Raw genomic sequence first — 18,967 nt, 5'->3', positions numbered from 1 at the left:
CGCTTAAAATTAAATTAACAAACAACTACGTATTCAAAATAAGCAATTCAAGAAGTTTAAAAAAAAAAAGTCACAAACGTTAGGAAAAATAAACACTATCCTGCCTAATTCTTATCAGTAATTCAGTATTTAAGGAGGATGAGATCTCAAAGGAAGGACTCTGATATAAAAGTATTGATGGTAAATCGCTTATCAATGTCAATAGAATGAATCCATTTCAAGTTGTAGTGACATTCTATTTCAAAGTGAATTCAGATATTCTAAAAGTGGTGTATGTTATAGTTGATTACATTTTAGTAAAGAACTTTTCATTATTTAATTCAATGACACATGAGCATGTGGAGGCTGTTTAAGTAAAAGATGTTCCTTTATTTTTTATTTTTTTTCTTCACTGAAAGTATTTTGTACCAGGAGGAAGGGTTATGATTTATCGACTAACTTCATTCTAAAAGAAAGGTACTTACACCACTTTTAATATAAACAACTCAATTGTGGAGGTAAATAAGATATTTTAAAGAATGTGATAAAACTACTTATAAGATAATATTTTGAGAGGCTTTTCGGATATTTGTGATATTCGCTTTCAAAATAGAAGACGTTAGACTTTTTGTCTCAAAAATATATTGCATTTAAAGAAATTATATTATGCTATTAATGGAGATATTACCTATTTTGTTTTTAGTTTTATTTGGACTAACTTTTACTTTCTGTAAGTAAAGCCACTTTATAAAAAAAAAAAATTTCATTCGATAATTTCGATGATTTTTTTTTAAAAAAAAGCAATCTACATGATGATCTAAAAGTCTCAGAAAAATGAAATATCTTGAGTAATTTTAAATCATTATCTACAATCTAATTAACAAAATTACTCGAATTTTAAGAAATCTTATTAACAATAAGTAAGTCAATTCATCTGTGTGCACCCGTGAGGATACTAATCTTGTTTTTGCTATATTTGTTTTGGTCATTTAAAGATAAATTTTAAAGTGATTTTTTTTAAACTTCAAAAACTGCTTATAATGACAAATTAATAAAATTAACAGCTTTTTCGATAGATAGACTAACAGCTTTTCAGAATACAAAACATCAAATATTTATCATTATGTCGAGCAAACTTGATCAAAAGTTTTTATATTCAAATTGTGCTTTAAAATAGAACCAGTGTATGCAAATAATAGGTAAATTGGGTTTAAATCGTTTACACAATGAATGCTTATTCTAGCTTTTCTCTCAGTGAAACGCAAGCATGGATTCGTGTCTTAAAAAAAAAAAAAAAACAAAGAAATCTCCATCTTTTAATAGTTGATTCAGGAGTTCTCTTTGTCTCCTGGGTTAAGTTCAAAACTGCAAGTAGTTTTAAATTATTTTCGAACATTAAAAATCATGCATCCGCTATGATCTCTGTTACAATGCGGGAAATGAAGTAAAACAAATTATTTTTCCTGTTCTATCTATATATTAAAAATGCTTCAAGTGGCACTGCAGCCGCTGTTTTAGGTATGTAACTTTACCTTGCATGTTGTTTTGCTACGCAAACACTAAAAGACTTAGAAACTTGAAATTACGACGTTGTGTAAAAAATGTGTGGGATAAAAAAAATTTAACATTCGATACTTAGTTTGAGAAAACTGCTAAACTTGTAATAAAAAATACCGAATGGATCGAATTTGTTTGAAATTTATTGCAATTTAAAGTGCTTTTTTAGTGAATTTTTTCTTACTTTTTAACTATATGCCGAATGTAATAGGAAATTTCACTATCTTTCTCGTTTTGTTTATTTCCTAAGATCGCTCTTGAATTGATGCGGAAAATAATAAAATAAAATAAAATAAGAAAAAGGAATTAGATGTTACCAGGATCTTATCATTCATTTCGAAATTTTTTTAAGTCAAGAGAGAAAACTACTGTTTCTAATTTGAGCTGTTATATTAATATTAGGTTAATCGTTATATATATATATANTATATATATATATATATATATATATATATATATATATATATATATATATATATATATATATATATATATATATATATATATATATATATATATATATATATATATATATATATATATATATATATATATATATATATATATATATATATATATATATATATATATATATATATATATATATATATATATATATATATATATATATATATATATATATATATATATATATATATATATATATATATATATATATATATATATATATATATATATATATATATATATATATAAGGAGAGAGAGAGAGAGATTTGCACTCTTTGACTTTATTTCTTTAATAGTTCCGTTTAATTCAATTAAAATTATTTATCAACTGAAATTATAAGTAAAATATTGTTTTATTGTTGAAATATAATTGATTGCATTTTATTCATATGAGTTAAAACAACTTTTCAGGCACTGTACAATGTTATAACTGCTATTCCGTATCGAAAGATTCAGACATTATTGAAGAACGTACAGATGTCCTTAGAGACACACGGTTTCGTAAATGCTGGGAGTTAACTGTTGGTGAAGATTACGTGTTGTACATGAAAGTAGCTCAGTTTGATTTAAGAACTGAAGACATTTGTCAGACAACAATAAGTTATGAGCATTATTATAGAACAACTGGACAGCCTTATTTTGTAAGTCACGGATATTTTACTCCCATTCATTACTTAACTATGTTAAACTATTAGAGTTATATTTTTAAAAGCCATTAAATTAGATTTATATCTATCATTAATCTACGCAATTCATTATTGATACTGATAAATTATTTTGAGAACACGAAGCAAAATTACTCACTTATTTCTGCTCAGCATCTTACAAAATTAGTTTCATTTTTTTTCCTCAGGAATTTAAATCGATGCGCGCGTGCGAGGGCTTTCCTATCTGAAGATTTTCAATACAAATTTTCAATCCCTAATTATTATTTTTATTTTTTCCTGTATTAAATTTTAAGCCAAAGGATGATGAAAATGATAAGAAGTGGTAACAAACTTTAGGCAAAGTGAATATTTTAATTTCAGTTTTAAGATTTCTAATCCGAATAAAGTAAAACTTTATTCAAGAGTGATTGCAAACGTTCAACTGGTGGAATTATAGAGTTTTCTCTTACGAGCTTCTTCTGCAGACAAAATAAAACAGAGAAGTATTGTGATTATGTGTAACTCACAAGTTAATGTTGAGACCTGTACCTGAGAAATCGAAAAAATATCTTCTGTCAGGATAATATAAATTCGACAGTCACTGCAGAAACTTAAATAAAGAATTGAACCCAAAGTCGGACTGGAAGTTAGGCGCCCAGGGGGGCACTTAAATTAGGGGGCCCTTGAAGGAATAAAATATCCTTTGTAAATGATAATAAAGCGTTATTGTTTTTGTTTCATAATTCATTATTGCAAAGGGGAAGTATCATTTTGGGTATAAGTGTTTTTCCTTCTTCTATTTCCCCCCCTTCCCTAGTATAAGACTTATTCATTAAATAATGTTCTAAATAAATATTCTATTTCAGTCATAATGCCAATAACAAAACAAATTGAGATAAAATATGTTTTAAAATTATATAGATTTTTTTTTCCAAAAGGACATGGATTTAGAGGGCCTCACTTTTAAGGAAGGTCCACCACTTTTTTTTGAGGGCCAAGAAGCGATCGCTTTTTCAGGTCTATGACCAGTCCGACCCTGGTTAAACCTTCAGTATCTGTATTTTATATGCTCCAGAAGTTACACAATAAATTGAACAATAAAAATAATTGTTCCTATCGATGAAGTTAAAAAATTTCTGAAGAAGAAAATAAAAAACATATCAAACAATGCAAGACAGTTATAGGAAAACCCGTATTATAAATTTTTGGTTACTACACAGCTAAAATAAATCTCTAGGCCCAGAGCTGAAAATTTCCTAATAGCACGCAGCTGAAACGCTAGGTCAGTGTACGCTTGCCGTCACCTTTACCTGTATGAAACATAATGGTTGGCCTACTGTCAAAACGTCAGAGGCCGTTTGCTGGCCAGCAGTTGAGGACTGACAAACACTGAGAAAGAGATTACCCAACACTTTTTAATGCACTATTGGTGGATTATTGTCATTGAAACAACAACATCCCGGTAGCTTATTGCGAGTAAATAGAGAACACTTATCCTTAAGGATAAGTGTTCTTATCCTTAAGGATAGGAACTTATCCTTAAGGATAACTGAAAATTCCAAATCTAATTAGTTTTATTTAATCTAAGGAGAAATATTTAGTTAATTAATAATATCTCATTGAAAATATGGTGAATTTAATTTGATTCTAAACCAAGTACGAACTTATACAACTACGGTTGAGAGAAATTACTCCACATCCTTGAAAGAAATGCAATAATAATATCATTTTATTTATTTATTTTCTTTCTTAAGTTCTCATTTTTTGAGCTCAGTAAAAGTATACGTTTAACTAAATTCGGTGATAGTAAATGTCAAAATTCAGTACAATTCTTTCATTTTTTTAATGAATTTATGTTAACTTATAAATTATTATACAAATTATTTGGGTTTTCATAAAACCTCTACACGTTATTCCGTACAACTTGCAGTTATGTTCCGCTCTATAGTAAATGAAGTTTAATTTCGGGAATGTATTTTTTACAGGACAACAGAAGGGCCATCTTGACAATTGAGGATGAATTTAATAACTTCAACTACACATTTTACCCATCAAAATTCAATTGGGATCAAACAATAACAATAAGAGGAGACGCAAGAATTACTTTGGAAGTAAATAACCAATACAACTGGTGCATAGCCCACGAAGTAGCTTTTAGATTGGAATTTTCGAAAGGTACAAATTTGAATTTATTTATGAAAATGTACATATTGTTTGATAATATATAGTCAATTATAATTCCCTCTCCAATTCTATATGGTTATAATGATAACAATAAATTTATAAACGTATGTGTTATTAAAAGAAAGTATGGTTAATGAAAAAATTTATAAAGTATTGATACTTTAGAAAAATACTCTTATGGGATCCAGCAATGGAAAGAAAAAAAGTTCCTACTTGGGAGCGCTTTTCTCTCTTTCTCTCCTAAAACTTTCAATTTTAGGTACTTAATAAATAAAATTCTAATGCATAATTTTTGAGTGGTAACAAACAATTAAATGCAGAAAAATAACTCCTACAAATTCTAGCAATAAAAAAATTATTCATATTTCCTCTGAGTAGAATTTTTACCTTTCACCACTTAAAAGCATAAGTTTTAGGTACCTTCTAAATAATAATTAGCTATTTTTTATTTTACACTTAAATGTCGAAATATAACTTGTCTAGATTCTAATGATGAAAAATATTTCTTAAATATGTCGTTACCTTTTCCTCCTGAACCCCTCCCTACTAAATAATAATCATAAAAATTTAATCATAATAATTAAAATCAATAAAATAGCATTTTATTATTTTTTTTGGGCAATTAAATGTTCGAATGCAACTTATATGGATCCTAATAATGCAGTGAGAATGGCTATTAATCCCATGCCTGATGTAAATGAAATCGTCGGATAAAAATTGCATGTCCACTCCAAATAACGCAAACGTGTGTTAGTTTCACTCAAAAAGTCTTTTTCACGAAAGAGAATTTATCCCATTCCTTAATGCAGGTGTTTTAGGCCTGGGTTTAAAATTTCAAGGATACGGATTATAGATAGTTGAACATTGATAAAGCCGCAAATCCTGTATGGATTGGCCTTCCAATGAGGATGATAATATTAAATGCAATAAGGTAATAGCTCAGATTTTTAAGAATACTTTTTTTCTATGTTAAAACATTTATTGCACATTTACTACAAGAGATTATGCTTTGCTGTTATGACTTAAAATAACTGTTTTGACTTAAAAAACAATAACTGCAAAAAACTGAAACTGATTTCTAGTGACTGGAATTGAGACTGTTGAAGGAATAAAAGAAGCGAGAATAAAGGTCTTCAATAGGATGTTAAAGCAACTTTTGCCTCCTTTAAAATGGCATGACGACATAGATAAAGCGGTTATAGCTCTACATTTAGGTGGTGTCTTGAATTTTTCCAAATCACGTGTATTCGAAGAGCTGCTCATTAAGCAAGTCGACCTCAAGTCGTCTGTAGCACTACTCAGGTATTATCTTTTGTCCTTAACATGCATTTTCATGTGAGTTCTGGAAACACTGTCCTTAATATACAGGGGTCTCCAAATTGTTGTGATAACTTTTTAGAGGAGCTATGTGATATACCATAAGATCCCGAGAACAGGCAAGAGAAGAATCTCAATGACTGGAGCCGAATAATGTAACTTCCAAATGAAATACATTCAATAGTAAATTCCCATAAATCAATTGAAGGTTATCTAAATGCTTTTTTCACCCTTGACGTGGTATTTTCCGCCAATTTTCTATAGCATCAGAATTTTTATGAAACATATTTTTCAAACTTTTTTTCATTATTTTGTATTAATTTAGGTCAAAATAAGTAAAAAATATTATATTTAGACTTTTAAAAGTTTATGGTTATAAATACAGCATGAAACATCGGTGTCTTTTTACTTATTTATTTTGTTAAAGTTACCTTCCAAACAATAATTTTTCAAATTTACACTTATTTGCAGTTACTCCTAAGAGGTCCTCCTAATCCTTCCTTAAAGAAAAACAGTTATTCATCATTGAAATTTCTTTATTTTAAAAAATCAATTATTGATAAATTTTTGAATAAATTTTTTAAATTTTTCAATAACTAATAATAAGTCAAATAAATTTTTGAATGAAAGAAACTGTTTTTGGATTTTACATTTTAGTACAAATATAATTCAGATAATCTAACAGATTTCTTCAGTAACTGTTAAACTGTTTGTAATAATTAAAAAATACCAAAATGTATTTTTGCTTGTAAATAGAGCCTAAGAAAAAGATATATAAAAGGAATCATCTGCGTCAAAGGGTTAAACCATTCAAAAATCGAGAACCGATTTCTCTACAAGCAACGGATATGTGTTTACAAATCACAATTGGTGACACCTAAATGCTGTTCGAGAAATGGTGCTTGTCCTTGGACTGCATACGAAGCAATGACTATGTAAACGTCAAGGAAAAGTGATTAGCAGAACAGAGACAGAAGATCTGAAAGGGCACAAAAGTAATTAATTGGGAACTTTTATTGAACATCGTGTGTACAAATTGCGTACTAGATAAATACAGTTGATACTGTGTTACAACAAACAACAGCTCATCTAAGTTTGCACCATTAAGCACTATACATTTTCGACACCAAATGCAGCACTGTACGCGGTCACAACTAGTCTATGTTGTTGCTACAGTTCACTGTAGTATCAACATAGCCGAGGTTTGTCATTAGATACGTGGCAGCTTCACAGGCTCATGATAGATGACAGCTTTGAGAACTCACCTCATATAAAAATCAAATCGCCATGAATCAGCTGAGCCTCGGGGCACCTAGAAGCAACCACTCATTGCTTATAGGTGAGCATTAGCGTAAGGTCGCGAACAATAATCAGAAAAACCCTAGCGAAAAAAAATTATATTCCCTTAACTCTGTTTTTAAAATCGGTGTAGATGACTTTTCTTTTATTTTACTACAGATATAATATTTACCTTTAGATATTTACTTTTTACTTTTAATATTTACTTTTACTACAACTATCAATAATATCATTGATAATTTCATAAACATAAAAATTTCATTAATCTTCTCAACTTAATAGCAATAAGTTGAGGAGACACTTCAAAAAAGGTAAGCATGTCTTTCATTTGTAAAATCATTACCTTTCTTTAAATTATTCCCTTTAACCATCAATTTTTTTTAACAGGAACAAATCAGAGGCAGTAACTCTTAACAAACTAGCTAAAATAATAAACAGTTTGCTTGTGACTTGTCACAACCCTAGAAAATTTTATGGCTATGATCTCATAAAGATGGCAAAAGAAAAACTTGATGAGCCTTTAATGATACGAAGTCCACTGGCATATATTGCATTGTGCAATGCAAATGAAACCTTAAGTTACCTAGAAGTTGATAAGCTTTTGTGGTCTGTGCGTGAGCATCAAGTTAATGAGGAATATCCTTTCAGCTCGGGTAAGCGTGGTTTAAAATAGAATTCTTATAAAACTATATTTTTGTTTTAAAAACAATGAGAATATAATGATCGGAATGATAGTATGTAAAAAAATACAATTTAAGGTTTCAGAGGAAGAAGTAGTACTTTATTTACGTCACACTAAAGCTGAAAAATTGGCTATTGGAGGCTATATTATTAACATAACTGAGGATGAATCGAAGAATGCCATCCAAATTTTAATCCTCTGCGGAGGAGGTGGCTCCCCCGGTTTGGTAGCCCGACGACCAGCGCGTGAAGTCGATCACCATATGACAAATGAGGGCCGATACGCACGCCTTCGGTCCCTTCGCAAACAGACCAAAGTGGTAATCTGTCGGCATACTGACCGCACGCAGCCAGTACTGCAATTTTCGGGGATTATTACTGGGAACCGTGTCTTACGGTCAGTCCACTGTGGGAACAACAGAAGAACAACTTCGGTCCATATAAGCAAGTTTTAAACAAAAACATATTTATGAGTTATTGTAAATCCTTAAAATCAAAATTGGATACAAGATGGGAAAAACACTACTACTAACACTTTGATTTTTTTTTTTTTTTTTAATGGGGCATGGAGGGTAGAGTATTTCGAATAACATTTCCTTCCTTATAAAATACTCTTTTTAACGTATACATGTTGATATAGCAACAAAACAGGTTGGCAGATACTACCGTTTTCTGAGGGCAAATTTACTTAGAATAACAAGACCTGTGACGTAGTCTATTATGTACCCAATTAATAATATAACTGATAAATTGCAGAAAACAATCTCCAATAACATCAATTTTATCAAATAAGAAAGAAAACTTTTTATTTTTCTTTGTAAAAAATTCTAGCTTGAAGTAATTCCTCTCGGTACTGAAGTAGTTTTTCCATCCATGCATGCTGAATAAAAACGTATTTTTTGTAGTTATTTTACACCTATGACAAAATTCGTAATCTTTTTGCGTATACACATATTTAATTTATTCTTTACCTTTTTGGAATATCATCATTTTTAAAAATTATTTTTACATGATCAAGTGAAGTATTGCTCCAACTCGTGGCGGCAAGTAAAGCACTATTTCTAACAACGCTAATAGTTGCGATTTTATAAAAAATTGAGCAAAATTTGTTTTTGTAGTTTTTTCTTTGAGAGTTTTGAATGGTCCGAGATTAACATGAATTATTGCAATTGCAGACATCAGTGCCTTAGGCTTAATGGCTCTTTCATGCGTAAGAAATCAAAGCTTTAAAATAAAAGGAGCATTCAAGGAGGATTTTGACTTTCTTTACAATGAAACACTCGAACATTTAAAGATGCAACAACAGACGGATGGAAGCTTTGGAAACATCTATTCTACTGCTATTTTCACTCAGGTATTTTTTTAAAATTTATTTGGGAGTTTCCTCATTGTTGGAAGTTTTATCTCTTACCGACACAATTCGAGATTACATAATTATAATAAGGTAATTTGGTCATGAAAAAACAGCCTTTTTTAAATCTCTGCCTGCATTTAACTATATAAATAAAAAATAAAAATTACTAAACATTTTCACTCTTTTTTTTTTACTATAAAATTTCACCGTTTTTTATGACAGGTCCAGCTCGATTAAAAACGGAGTCTGGATTTTTTTATTTTTTGAAAAGTTTATTATTTATTATATTTACGTAGTGAAATATACATTCGCGCAGTCGAAAATTCAAACACTTGAGCCTTCACCTCGTTTCAATAAATTATCAATGAAAAAATTTTTTTCCACTTATGCGCATTTCAGTCTTTGTTACGGTAAGTTTTCCAGGTGGTAAATGAAAGACTATTCACATGGCTATCTTCAGTTTTATGGAAGTACAAAAAAAAATGTAGGGTAAAACATTTAACCAGAATAAATTGCTCCTCAACTGACCATTATTTTAGGCTCTCTTATAAAAGTAATAATGATAATAAACCCATGTTTGGTTTAAAAATATAGTTTTCCTAGTAGCAAATGAAGGAAATATTCATAAAACAAAGAAAGCGACAGATATTTGACAAGGTATTTTACCAACACTTGTTCAGAAACAGTCTTTATCGGGTGGGCAAAATACACAGTCAAACATTTTTCGTCTGTATTAAAATTTTCAATATCTCCATTCGTTCCGTTTGCCTCGTTGAGGAGTATTTTCTAGTGCCAAAAATCAAATTTTATCACGAAAAGAGCGTAAGTACTAAAAAACATGGTCGCCTTGGAGCTATCTAAGCGGGCTAAATTTTATCCAAAATATTTTTGTTCTCTTCAATTTAGCAAACCATGGGAATAATCCGAGATAGCCTGGTTGGTAGGGCACTGGACCCATGTCCAAGAGTTCGTGGGTTCGATCGCAGTCGGCCGAAGACTCCCCGAGTAGTAAATGGTGACTGATGCACGTTAAATCTATCGAATCGCAATGTCCTCCATGTTCCCATAACAAATCAAAATCTCTGGGGGTACTGATCCAGGAGTTTCATTGTCTTCTGGATTGGTTCAAAATTACAAGGCTACGGAGTTGAATATTAGTAGTCGTAATCCCAAAATTGAGTCGGCTGTTCAACGACGGATATAAAATATAAAAACCATGGGGACATCCTACATTTGATCTTCATCAAACACTTCAAATAACCGGTTTAATTTGAATGACCATTCTGATATACTACGAAAAAAAGATTAATAAATAGCAATTGTAAGTCGTTTCTTATAGAACACCTTGTATCTGACATAATTACGTTTTGGTAACAATTGTTAGAGTTTCGAATTATGTGTTGCACTACCATAAGTAAAAAGCCCAGATTGTGAAGCGATCGGAAAGGAATAGTGAAAGTAGTAGTTTGGCGAGCGTAACATCCCTATTATAGTTATATAAATGTCTCTATAACTTCAAAAATATTAGCCAGAACATTATAAATGCAAGATTTTATCGTAGAAAAAAAACTATCTAGTTTCTTAGGTTATAAAAATGTTCTAACATGAAATATCGTTTGATACTTCGTGACATAAAAGCTTAGGTATACATAAAAAAATTCTATAACTTTCAATAGAATAAATATTTTTTCCTTTTATTTTACTGAAGGTATATTAAAGCGAATAAAAATTAAGTACAATTTTTTCACATATAACCATTAAGCCGTCTTTCTTTTTAATTTTGGCAAACAGAACATTGTTTGTTATGCGTTTTATAACGCTAAATCTAATAAAATCAAAATGAAGTTGATACACTTATAAGTTTCAAAATGATAAGAGTTTTATGTGTTTAAATGATGCAAGTCAAAATAAATTATACTCTAATTTATACATTAAGTTTTCGTACTTTCCAAACTTTTAGATCAATCGACTTGGGTTAGGTATACATAGAAAACACGATACATAACTTGTCTACAGAGCTAAAGTTTAGCTTTCTCACCATTTAACCCCACCACTTCAGTAGAATCAAGGTGGCAGTCAAGCTTAAGTTGGAGAAAGAGAAAACTTTAGAATTGGACCAAAATCAAAACTTTTGGGCCCTTACTTTCGATTATTAATCTATGCCACGACTACGACACGAACAAAAAAAATTATGGTAAATTTTGTTCTGATAACAAAAGTTAAACAATAATTATTGAAAAATTAATAAATAAAACGCTTATCAAGTGGAAAGTTAGCATAACAGAAGAATAGTGAGTGATAATTAGAATTACACGTTAACAAAATACAAACCAAGATTGCTTGAAGCATTTGAATGGTGTAAAAAGTCGATGGTTTAAGAAAATCCTTGAAGATGAGGTAAACAATTAAAAATGAAATGATGATTTTGAAATTAGAGTACTATTCTATAATATAAAAAAAAATACTTGTATTTTTATCATTCAATTTGTTTTATATAGGCTTTGATGTCAAGCAATTCTGCAAATCAGTCGAATGTTTCTGATTCTGTGTTTCCAGCTGCAAGATTTTTGATAAATCATTTAAACACCTCTGATTTCGGATCGATGGCTGCTTACTACATTTTACCGATTCTTAATGGAAAAACCTTACTAGATATACGCTACACAGACTGTTCAAGAAACCCTAGAAAAGATAGGGATGGTAAGTTCTTAATAATCAAACTTTAAGAAAAATTGAATAATGGGGTTTATTTACTAGTTAACTTTTGGATTGACCAGTTTAGTACATTAAAAAATATAATAATAGTAGCAACTTTATTTTATTATTTTTATTTTGTAATGAAGACACAAATTGTCCTTCAATAAAGAGAGAGCTGGCTAAAACTTAAACCAGTGGAAAAGGGTTAAGATAAATGAAATAGCGCGCTGATGATGGAACAAGGACTAACTAACCTTCTTTACCAAGATCTAATAATCCTTACCATTTAGAATAACTTTTTGATTACCACTTACCCACTTTAGTAAAGTCGTACAGATCTTTTGTAAAATATCCAGAGATTTGCATCATAAAATTAAACGAGATATCTTAATGGAACTTCAAAAAGGGTCCTAAAGTCACTCTACTTTGCAGCAATACACATTTTATTACTTCATTAAGAGTGGTGATTACGCAATACTGTATGAATGGAAAGACACCTTTTCCAAGTTTAGCTTAAGTTAGTAACTGAAAAATTGTAATGGAAAAATATTAAGTAAATTGAAATATTAAAAATTCAGTGTAGTAATTTTCTCAATGAAATGGGGTAAAAATGAGGAGAGCAAATGCAATCTCTCATTTGGATTACAACGATATGTTGAAGATAAATATGCTTAAATTTACTAAGACAATATGTTAAGTAACTGGACGCTTATAAAATCGAAATTATTTCGAATGGAACATTAATCAAAATCGGTACATACTCCGATTCTGACTAGCTCTGTGATATGATATGTGATTTGCCCATGTTAAATGTCAATAAGTCTAATTTATCAAATATGTTTTTTCCTTCTTTTAAATCAACATTAATGAATTTTAATTTATAAAAAACCGTATTTCAGGTAGCGGTATTTCGGACATCGTAGAAGCAATGATCAAAGTGCAGTATTCATTGATCATAGGAGACAAGGAAGATATCAAGAACACACTCTCTCTCAGAGTCCCAGAAAATATAACAGCATATGAAATTATGCAGAAAGCTCAAAACATCGAATCCAAATACAAGTAAGATGTGATTTGCAATGACAGATTGTTTTTGTGTTAATAAAAATAGATAGTCGAGACAAACTTATTATTAAAGCAAGGGAAAATTTTGCGTTTTAGTGACCACGACGATAGCTTCAAAATTGTCCGAAACATTGGGGCTGTGAAAGAGAGCGATATCTAATGGTTATCTTTACTCGACGACGCCTTTTTTTCAATCTTAATTTCTTCCCATGTGTTGAGAACTTTTAGCTTACGTATTAATTTATTTTTATCACCTAAATAAATATTTTGAACTTAAAAAAAATTCCATTTTTATTACATAAAATTTTTGTTAACTCGATGGAATTTCAACAGATGAATGCTTGTGTCGATGAAAACGCTCAGTCAAAATTAAGATAACTTTCCGACTAGCTAGAGTATTCAAAACGGTATCGAAACTTCGTACCCGATTTCAGTGCAAGAATCATTCATTTCCCGGCCGCTACCAGAAGAATTTATCAGAAATTAATCGTCAAAGAAAATGTATCGATAATTAAAATTTTCTGGCCCAATTAAAAGTAACCATAGCACAAAAATTTTAAAATTGCTTTCATTTTACGACTATTGCAAGTAAAATTTATCGCGAAACATTTGTCAAATGTATTTAACAATGATCAAATTTCCGACCACTTTCTGACTTACTAGCATTTTAAAGAATTTATCACCATATTATTATTACAAGAAATTTATAGTTAAAATGTTTACATTATAAACGGAACTTTTTGTTGGCTGACATCTCAAGTTTAAATTATTTTCTGGCCATTTACATGCTGATTTTATGGCCTTATTATTATCAAAAAGAATTTTTTGACAATCTAAAATTAGATTACTTTTCGACTAGTTTAAGTGATCTGTGTAGGATGGTAAAGCTAGTATCGATTATCTCTCGACTTCTTCAGGCATAATTTGTATATAATCAAATAAAATTTATTGCTATCATTATTTTGATCACTGTCCGATTAGCTTGAGTGCTCAAATTTCAACTGATGTTCTGCATAATAATAATTTAATCATTCTGTAAATGATGCTAACAAAATTTATCGCTAATCAAAACTTTAAATCACTTTTTAAAAAAATAGACCCAAGGCAAGATCCGGGAAGCACATTACTTTCGTAATACAGTTTATCACCAGTGATAATCAGTATCTAACGTCTTTCGAAAAATAATGTGGTTTATATGAGGTTAAAAAAAAAATTTCAAATTTTTACGTTTTTTTATTATAACAAGTCATTTTATCACAAATATCTATTTTAAATCAAAATAACTTTTATAAAAATTCACAAATGATTATACTTATTGAATACTGTACCGAACACAGGGGTTCGTGTTGATTGGAGATGAATGAAACAGTCTTTAAGATTCCAAAATTTTATTAGTAGAATCTTCCAAAAAATTAAGCAATTTTCAACCCTCAATTAGAGCACGAATAACCGACTAGTACACAACATATCACAGTCTTCGAAACCTCAAACGGTTCACAGGAGACTCGCAAATCAGAACACTATTGCAATCACAACCAGACACTGCTCAGCGAGGCACACTCCTATAGGCTACTATAAATATATTTATATAGGCCTAGCGACGAAACCTCGGAACTTTCGACATGATTTAAATGACAACCTGGAACCTGAAGTAAAAACCTGAAGCCTGTTAAATCTTAGGTTTAACGGATAAAATCTAGCTCTTACCAGAGTGGCTTGACAAAAGTTCAAAGTATGCTTTAATATGATTTCATTTTGGCCTTTTATTAAGTTTTTGAGGCAAGACCTGGTAGCCATTTAAGTTAATAATCGGTTTTACCGGTAAAACCTTGAATGTACCAAACTTTAGGCTTTTACAGTAACATTTATATAAATGTTTGTTTTAGATTCGAATGGAAGAGAATATCTGGAAAGATGTATGTGTATGAGATAGCCGGCATTCCAGTAGATCCTGAAGAAGGACGTTTCTGGTTAACATATTACAAGAACAACACAAGTACAGCTTTAATTCTTGTCCCAGAAGGTTGGTGAAACAATTTTATCTTTTTGTTAGAGTACTCAAAGACGATTTCACTAAAAGTGGAGTATATAAAAATGCATATTAAATATACAGATGTAATCAATTATCACCCTTAAATAAATAATTTGTCAAAAAAAGTATAAAAAAGAAGGTACCTCAAATTAATATCTAAGCAAGTAAAAACAAAAACGCTATTTAAATCTAATCAATTACTTAACTACTAAGAGAAGGTCGGGATAGCTTGGTCTGTAGGGCGCTGGGTTCATGTCCGAGAGTTCGAACCTCGCCAACCGAAGATTCCCCGGGTAGTTGGTGACTGATGCACGTTAAAATTCCGTCGAGTCGCAAAGTCCTCCATGTTCCCATAACAAATCAATATCTCTGGGGGTACTGGATTGGAGACTGATCGTTCTCTGATTCAGGTCAAAATTACGATCTGTGGATGTATGAATGGGTCCGCCTTGTAAACAGGTGTGACGTACGATGTGGCAGAAGTCGAATTCTTGGCCATAGATGGCGCCATTGAAAGACAAGAATCACACACTCTGCCTTAAATTTGTTCGTTTTCACCAAGCAGGCTTGCCCGTGTGGCAAATGGCATTAGAACCAACCAACCATTACTAAGAGAAGATAAGGACATCCTGAATATTTTTTATTTATTTGTCAAATCTCCCGTGTGAAATATCATAAATTAACAACAACGATATACTCTTCCATGTGTAGTATTTTAGTAGAAATTTATATAAGGTTTCAAGGGTGCAAAAGTAACTTTCAAATTTTTCTTTACTTTTTTTACTGTCATATTTTACTTTTGAAATTTCAACAAAAGGTGTAAGTATGTTATAATATAGTGTTTAATCTTTTTTCGTATTGAGTTTTGACCTATACAGTTTCAACTAACCTGCATAAGGCCTAAGCATAGTAGAATTCGTGTAGACACGTGATAGTGGAGGTAGTTCGAAAATGTCCACAGTGGTTTCATTTAAGTCTCATTGAAAAAAATATGAATCCATGACAAATGTAGCACGTTTGATTTCATTTATTTTCGAAATTTGGATTATTATGTAGTATGATATACCTTTAAAAATAGTGGTTTTAATCTCAAGTAAAAAATTTAACAAGAAACATTTACATTAATCCTATTTTTTAAAGGTTTTGCTAAGAAAATTTAAAGACGTTTTATCAAGTCTGTTAAAAGAATATAATTTAATATAGATGAATTAATGTAGAAAATAAAGATTTTAACCATGCATTTATCTTTTGTCATACATTGAACTATAACAAAACATAAACTAACGTCTTCAGTTTTGCGAGTTATTTACAGTGCTACAATGAAGGAAATATCACTAAGTCATGTATTGTAATAAATAACATTTTAAAGAGCTGTAGGAAACAACTCTATCTTACATAAGAAATGAGCTAAAAATTCCCTATTGGGGAAAAATTCACCACTCAAATTTTTAACCCAATTTAACGAAACATTTTTGGAGGGATAAATTCAAAAGAAAAAAACAATACTAAATAATATATACCCGCATTCTCTAATAAATAAGAATTATAGTTCGGCTTTGAGGAGAACTCCAGACAGAAAGTCTGGGGCTGTCTGCTGCTATGGTAACAAGCGAGAGCACATTTCTAATGGGGGTGAAATGGAGGAAAGAAGGTGTCGACTCACGACGACCTACGCTAAGATTAAGACAAAACTATTCAGACCACATCCCTATTCGAAGTGACCTTTCCTCGTAACCATAGTACCCGCAACGACGCGAGACGGGTGTCCAGAGTTCTCCTAAAAGCCACACTATACTTTTGTATAATTTGCAAATCAAATAAATTTTCAATACTAGCTAGTGAGAGACATACACATCGAACTATACACATTAAGTTGCATAATCACCGCCCTTTATAAGAATCATTGTCAAAAAGGCATGTGCCTTGGTCGTAAGATAGTATTTAAATAAGAAAAATTAAAATTTAATAAAAATCATATGAATCATCACTATTGCGAATAGTGGGGTTAAAGCATCAAAACCTATTTGATTGCTCAGATGAAACTTTGTGTTTCGTATTATATTTCATGTATCTCAGTTTCCTCTTAATCTCACCTTTCTCGTTGGTAATTCAACAACTTTTGATTTCAGTTTTTCCTTTTTACTTAGATAAACTATTAATTTGAAACTCTTTTTGGATAAAATTTTTTTTACTTCATTCCTGTTGAAGATTGTAAAAATATATAATAGGCAGTTGGTTACTGTAAACTATGTACTTGAAAATGTACTAAGTGCCCATCATGATAAGAAAAGCCTTTGAAAAGAGTAAATTCACTGACTAGTCTTATGTGGAAGTTTAAATGTACTTAATGTTAGAAATATTTTTTGCCTAAGATTTTATGGATTTTTTTTTCAATTAAAATTTTTGTTACAGGTCCAGATAACCTCCAACTACATGATGGTTATCATCTAATCCAGTGGTACCAAAGTGTTCATTTTTAATTTATTTCAATCTCCATTGATGAAATAGCTGTAGAATTTCTATGCATGAAATAAATTATACGACTTTTGAAGACGTTTAAATTGTGTTATTTTAGATAAGTTATACTTCTATCATATTCTTTTCTACACTTTTCTTTTTCTATGTACCAGCAGGATACATTGGCACCGCCTTTGATGGAGAAGTAGTGGTCTTGAGTACGGCCTTACAGCAGTTACTGGCCCTCCAATACAAATTTGAAAATGCAGTTCTCTTCTCGGACTCACAAGCGGCCATACAATCAATAAGCTCACATGAACGTCCCTTTATACCTGAGATTTCCTGATGTCAAAACTTCTTGAGGTCTTTATTTTTAAGGGGAAAACGAATAGTCCTCCAGTGGGTGCCAGCCCATTGTGGTGTTTGGGGCAATGAGCAGGCAGATTTACTTGCCGAAAAGGTGCCAATTTGCTACAACAACCAAATACGGCAACTTCCTTTTGGAAAATCAAACTGTTCCTTAAAAATTTATGTAAAACCAACTCATTGCAAGATCTTCAGACTAGCACAGCTTTGAAAAGTTGGAGAAATGTAAGTTCTTCTTTAATTCCCGACAAACCAAGACGTGATGCAGTTCCGGCCTTCCGCTTATATACAGGCCACGATTGTCTTTCTGCTAACTTATACCGCATAGGCCTTCGTACCACGCCTTTTTGTCCACTTTGTAAATCTGGAGAGAAATTGGGCAGGGACCACCTGCTTCTATGTGGACACACTGAGTCCTCAAGATATTGGGAAGCAAGAGAACTTTTGCTTTGCCATTGGAAATAAAAAATAAAAAAACTTCTATCGTTTTACTTAAAAGTTGTGTTAATACCATGTTATACCACAGTTGTGTTAATACTACAAATAAAACTTTTACTCATCAAAATAATAGTATGATTTTTTTTAAAAATTATATCACATCTTTTTAAATATTTAAAATCAGGATTTCTTAAACAGTGGAGCACGACTCAAATTAGCAATTCAGGACGCGCAGAAGGGATCGCCAAAAATGTAAACAATTTTGATGTTCCTTAAACTTTATTGTAATTATCAATTATTTTCTACACTATGGGTCTACAATAAGACAATTAAAGAAACGTTTAAATGCATTTTTCTTTCTTTTTTATACTGATAGAAACGTGCTTGATTTGCACATGAGGATATTTATTTGGCTAGAAGTCGCA

The 18,967-nt window shown here is 30.8% G+C and overlaps 1 protein-coding gene across 1 annotated transcript; it reads left to right on the top strand.

Moving 5' to 3' along the window:
- The first annotated feature begins 550 nt into the window (after positions 1 to 550).
- Positions 551 to 17,835, top strand: LOC107440553 (uncharacterized protein CG3556). The gene is made up of 10 exons (XM_016053509.3): positions 551 to 709; positions 2,417 to 2,646; positions 4,638 to 4,827; positions 5,919 to 6,138; positions 7,840 to 8,105; positions 9,309 to 9,487; positions 11,986 to 12,187; positions 13,084 to 13,246; positions 15,136 to 15,272; positions 17,694 to 17,835. The coding sequence occupies exons 1-10, from the start codon at positions 646 to 648 to the stop codon at positions 17,759 to 17,761; spliced, it is 1,719 nt and encodes a 572-aa protein (XP_015908995.1). The 5' UTR covers positions 551 to 645; the 3' UTR covers positions 17,762 to 17,835.
- The last annotated feature ends 1,132 nt before the right edge of the window (positions 17,836 to 18,967 follow it).

Source organism: Parasteatoda tepidariorum, chromosome 3, assembly GCF_043381705.1.
Source record: "Parasteatoda tepidariorum isolate YZ-2023 chromosome 3, CAS_Ptep_4.0, whole genome shotgun sequence".
Lineage (NCBI taxonomy): Eukaryota > Metazoa > Arthropoda > Arachnida > Araneae > Theridiidae > Parasteatoda > Parasteatoda tepidariorum.
This window is presented reverse-complemented; position numbering and strand designations above follow the sequence as displayed.

Excerpts from the sequence above, each read along its gene's own strand:
- LOC107440553 (XM_016053509.3), top strand. The coding sequence starts at position 646 with ATGCTATTAATGGAGATATTACCTATTTTGTTTTTAGTTTTATTTGGA. Across the intron at positions 9,488-11,985 it reads CTACTGCTATTTTCACTCAG|GCTTTGATGTCAAGCAATTC; the intron begins GTATTTTTTTAA and ends TGTTTTATATAG. Across the intron at positions 15,273-17,693 it reads TTTAATTCTTGTCCCAGAAG|GTCCAGATAACCTCCAACTA; the intron begins GTTGGTGAAACA and ends TTTTTGTTACAG.